This window comes from Gambusia affinis, linkage group LG11, assembly GCF_019740435.1.
Source record: "Gambusia affinis linkage group LG11, SWU_Gaff_1.0, whole genome shotgun sequence".
Lineage (NCBI taxonomy): Eukaryota > Metazoa > Chordata > Actinopteri > Cyprinodontiformes > Poeciliidae > Gambusia > Gambusia affinis.
In genome coordinates, this window is record NC_057878.1 from 15141999 (window position 1) to 15147176 (window position 5178).

The 5178-nt window shown below is 40.8% G+C and overlaps 1 protein-coding gene across 1 annotated transcript; it reads left to right on the forward strand.

The window, feature by feature from the left end:
• Positions 1-494: 494 nt before the first annotated feature.
• Positions 495-4551, forward strand: sp5a (Sp5 transcription factor a). The gene is made up of 2 exons (XM_044131472.1): positions 495-871; positions 1304-4551. Exons 1-2 carry the CDS (start codon positions 821-823, stop codon positions 2378-2380), a joined length of 1128 nt encoding a protein of 375 aa, XP_043987407.1. The 5' UTR covers positions 495-820; the 3' UTR covers positions 2381-4551.
• The last annotated feature ends 627 nt before the right edge of the window (positions 4552-5178 follow it).

Consider the following 5178-nt stretch of genomic DNA (forward strand, 5'->3'; position numbering starts at 1 on the left):
TTAGCATGTGATAAAATAGATGACTGAAAAAAATAATAATCCAGAGAGGATATAATTAAGTGTTTAATGCCAAGCTACAGTTCAAAGGCACAACAAAAAGAAATCTGGATTCAAATTAAAAATGTTAAAGAGAGGCAGATTCTTCAGAGATGAGAACTTCATGTTGAGTCTCTTGATTTTGGTCTTTTTCCCTCCATCAAACAAGGCAGCCAAAACGCTCTTGGAGATCTCCAGAGATAACAATGTCACATTGTCACATAAGGTTCTGCTACAAATCCTTAATTACAAAAAGAGGATCAGATGACTACAGCATCCAATACCGGGGTCTCCAGGCGGCATGGAGGTCTTTGATCAAGAAAATCCAATTATTTGTGTATATACATTTCCCACATAGTGATTACTTCATTAATTGTCCCGCCTTTATCTCCTCCCTTCCCAGCCCCCCTAATAATCAGCTCCTTTATCCAGACCAACAAACACACCATAGGAGCTTTGTGGATTCAAAGGATTTGCTTTCCCCTCTCAAAGAGCCGCCATTCTTTGATGATTGGGCAGCGGCAAACTTCAAAGTAATAAATCTTATTTCTGACTGGCTGGCGGCCCACCAAAGTCCTTATCAAATTCTAAGAAGTGATCCCTCACTCTTCAGATAGACTGAGGATATATCGGCGAGAGGAGGCACTGGAGAGTGAAGACCTGCCCCGACCAGAATCATTTTTTCCCCCTTCCTTTTCTTCTTTTGCTCTGAATGCCACATATTCATCAAAATTAGCGCGTTTGTTTATTATTAGTTTGCATCGGGAGGAGGAGGACGCGCACCATGGCAGCGGTGGCTGTTCTGCGGAATGAAACACTGCAAGCTTTTCTCCAGGTTTGTGCTCAACTTTCTTTTTCACTTTAAGCTTTTAGGAAACATTTCAAGCGGACACATTTTACACAGTGTCGATTTTAGTTTTTCTATCAAAATATATGAAGAGTTTTCTTCTAAATATTAAGCGGAATGAAGGACACTGTTTCTGACTTCTTAAAGTTGGAAGCGATGCATTTGCCTGTGGATGGGATTTTTTTTTCTTTTTTTGCCGAATCACACGTGTTGAAAATGTATGAAAGAATGAGATTTCTCGTTTTAATTCGTCCGGTATGCTCTTGCAAAAAAAAAAAAAGAAGAAAAAAAAAAGTTTATCCTCAATTAGTTTTTCCCCCTGTTATTCCCAGATACATATTTTACAAAAGTTAGGCTTCGGTTTATTTTTGTGTTTGTGACCAGTTTTATCCACGAGTTGATTGTCTTTCTGTCCTCCAGGATCGCACTCCAAACTCCTCTCCAGAGAACTGTAAGCACTCCCCGCTGGCGCTCCTGGCCGCCACTTGTAACCGGATCGGACACCACCACGGATCCAACCACCCAGACTTCCTCCAAGTCCCCTACGATCCCACTCTGGGCTCCCCCTCGCGACTATTTCACCCGTGGACTAACGAGGGGAGCCCCCAAAGCAGCCTGGCCGGCAACTCTACTTTCGGACTATCCTCCAAGCCTCAGCTGTCTGCGCACATCCAGAGCTCCTTCAGCACCCACCACGAACTGCCCCTCACCCCTCCGGCGGACCCTTCGTACCCCTATGACTTCTCCCCGGTTAAGATGTTACCTTGCTCCATGCAGTCCCTCCAGTCCACCTGTCCTCCCACCTACGTCCCTGCCGTCAGCTACGCAGCTCCGGCGCCCATCCCGCCCCAGATGCCGGGCTTCGTGACGGGACCGTCCGGCCTGGTCCACCAGCAGCAGAGACAGTTGTCCCCGAACCCCGGGGAAGACATCCCGTGGTGGAGCCTGCAGCAGGGCAACCACGTCGGCCACTCTTCCACTCTGGGTCCCCACCGCTTCCAACTGCAGAGAGGCTTGGTGCTGGGGCACACGGACTTTGCGCAATACCAGACGCAAATCGCCGCTCTGCTGCACACCAAGTCGCCCCTCGCGACCGCGCGGAGGTGCAGGCGGTGCAGGTGCCCCAACTGCCAGTCGTCCACCTCCAGCGACGAGCCCGGCAAGAAGAAGCAGCACATCTGCCACATACCGGGCTGCGGGAAGGTGTACGGGAAGACGTCGCACCTCAAGGCGCACCTGAGGTGGCACTCCGGGGAGCGGCCGTTCGTGTGCAACTGGCTGTTCTGCGGAAAGAGCTTCACCAGGTCGGATGAGCTGCAGAGACACCTGAGGACTCACACAGGAGAGAAGCGCTTTGTGTGCCCGGACTGCTGCAAGAGGTTCATGAGGAGCGACCATCTTGCCAAACATGTGAAAACCCACCAGAATAAGAGAAGCAAGTGCCACGAGAAGACGCTTGATCACGTCAAGAGAGAGGACACGAGGAATATGTTGTAACACGGTTCACTTCGCCCCATTTCGTACCTAGGCGTTGTCATTTCGTACCTGCACACTGTAGTGCTGCTTATCCGCCTTTCCCCCCCCTGACATTACATTTTGTTATTCCCCGAAAATATAATGAATTAAGAGACTTATAATTTCATTCAATCTTATTTTCTTTTCTGAACAAACTCCAATTCAGTTGACCGCTTTGCTTATTGTACAGAACAATCAACTTCTAAGAAAGCTAACCTTTTGTGACCCCTGACCTTCTCAAAAGATAACATATATGACTAATAAAATTCACTTCCAGACCCTGAGCAAATAAAGGCAAATTACTTGAAATATCAGCTGTCAGTTGCAGGGATGAAACGACCAAAAGTACGAAATGGCAAGGCAGCGACCTGACCAGCACTCTTTAAGGCTCAACACACCTGCTAGTTATTTCCAGACAAACAGTATCATAGTGCAATACAGTCAGTCATTAGTTAAAGTACAAATTAGGCTGCTTTTTATTTTATTTTTTTTTACAGGATAGTTGGACTTTTCGGGTTGATTTCTAACATCCTGACCGTGGTTTTTAAACTTTGCTGGTCTGTGGGACACATTTCTCTCTGTGTGTATAAAGTTTAATGAGTTCATCTGAGAAGTTTAATCAAGTCTGGGATATTCACTGTTTGTATAACATCAAAGAAAAGACAAGTTTTAAGACTTGTGTTTTGATTCATTGTCTTCGGTGGAAGATTTCACTCCCCTGTAAATTCTATTTAATAGCTTTTGTTGAATGAAAGTGTCTGTTTTTTGCTCCATATGGGGGTGTTTTCTTTTTTTATTATTATTAAAAAAGCATGCTCTTGAAAAGATCTGCTATTGTTGCTATGACCCAAAGTACTGCGTGAGAATAAAAGTTATAAAAATTTCCCCCTCATCTAAGGAGAGTTCATTCAGCTTGCCTCTGTTATCTCACTGTGGAGGCGACAAGACATTTTTAAAAATATATTTTACCTGTAAAAGATCTACATGACTTGCAAAAGCTGTTACCAGTGTCCAAAATGTCCCAATACAAAAAGATTCATTTGATATTTTTCCAATAATCAATTTTATGGGATTAAACTATAAAATCCTAATATTTTCTTCTTGATTTTTCGAGTTTAGACACTGAGGAAAATATAATTTTGAGCTGTTTTTTAAGTCTCTAAATGGTGTTGCTTTAGCAAAAACTGCTGACATTCTTGGATATTTTTAAAGAAAAATGAGAATATTTTCCCTAGAAAATGTTTAGAATAAGCTAAATATTTTTTTATTTTTATTTAAAAGCATCAAATTCCAAGCAGATTAAGTCTGTATTAGGAAAAAAAAGTATTAAAACTATAGATTTTTATATTGATGTATGGGTTTCAGAGGTGAAAAATGTGGTGCACCAGTTGAGTAAAAGCTTTTTAGTCATAACTTCATGAGCGTTTTGGATATGTATGAAGTATAGTTTATTTTTTCTAATTAATATATTTTTTTCCTGAAGTTCAAGATCCTCAGAATAAATGTTCCTTTTGGCAGATTTTACAATTTTTTCTTCCTGTATCCTTTAATGTTGTGTTAAACGATTCATTTGTTTAGTCTAGGAGTGATATTATTGGCTGGGTGGAGACCAAGAATCATTTTGAAGAGTTGGACGAAGTTACGTTGACAATCCTTAAAATACGATTGGTACAATCCTTTTTAGTGTCGTTTTTTTTGTTTTTTAAGCATACAGCTGTCTGTTACAGGTTCATAAGTTTCTCAAAAGAAATTCAAGTGTTTCATCTTCACCTTCTTCACCCTCTTTCTCAGTTTTCTATTGCTAAAGTTCTTCAGTCCATGATATCGATCAGCACAAATAAGAAGCGATAAAGTCCTTTATGTCTAGCAGATCCAAAGCATCAGTCAGAGATTCATCCATCTGCTCCAGCTATTCAGTAAGTAAAGTCCTTCTGCTGTCATGTCTGTTTCATCTCAGATCAATAAAATTGTCAGGCTGATAGCTGCCACTCAGGGAAGTATCAGCTGCTAGTTGTATGGGAGGTTGTTTTTTTTTTTGTTTTTTTTGTCACAACAGCGCCCCCTTTTGTTAGATGTGGTGGCTCAATGGAGCAAGAAAATATTAGTGTTGAAAAAAAAATATACCAGAAGTCTTAACCTTTCTCTAGTGCACATTAAAGAAATGTGTTTTAAATTTTATACCTATCTCCTGTGCTTTCATGCAAGTCAAGGAAACAGCTAATGCACCTTTGTTGATCAGAAAAATCAGTAAATTAGTCAAATACAAAGACTGATCTTATACCTAAATGCAAACCAGTACATGCATACTGGATTTATTTCTCTACTAGATGTTATTTTCACAATTACTAGAATAGGTTATGACCTTTTCTTGATCAGTAGTGCCTGTTAATTACTGCCTAACAATGCAAATTATGTAAATAATTCTTTCTAATTAGCTGTTTAAATTAATTTAATTCATAATTGTTTCATTGTTTGTTTAATTTGCTGATGATTTATTGTTTTTACGTATTATTCTACTGTTGCCTACAATGCACTGAAACGCATACCAGAAAATCTGTGAGTAATATCAAATGGTTTTTTTCAAATAATCTCTGTAACAATGGCATTTTTTCCTCCACAGAAGTACGAGAAAAATGAAAGGAACCCAAAAGACACAGCAGGATGAGATTTTTCAGTACGAGCTATGAAGTCTTTATCTAGATTCTGATCCTATTATAAAGCAACGCCTGCGCCATGCAATGGATGGAGATGTTGAGTGCAGTTAGATTGTTTTTGGTTTG

What these genes read in the sequence shown, in the direction of transcription:
- sp5a (XM_044131472.1), top strand. Translation starts at nt 821, where the DNA reads ATGGCAGCGGTGGCTGTTCTGCGGAATGAAACACTGCAAGCTTTTCTC. An exon ending in CACTGCAAGCTTTTCTCCAG is followed by an intron (nt 872 to 1,303) that starts GTTTGTGCTCAA and finishes TCTGTCCTCCAG; the next exon opens with GATCGCACTCCAAACTCCTC.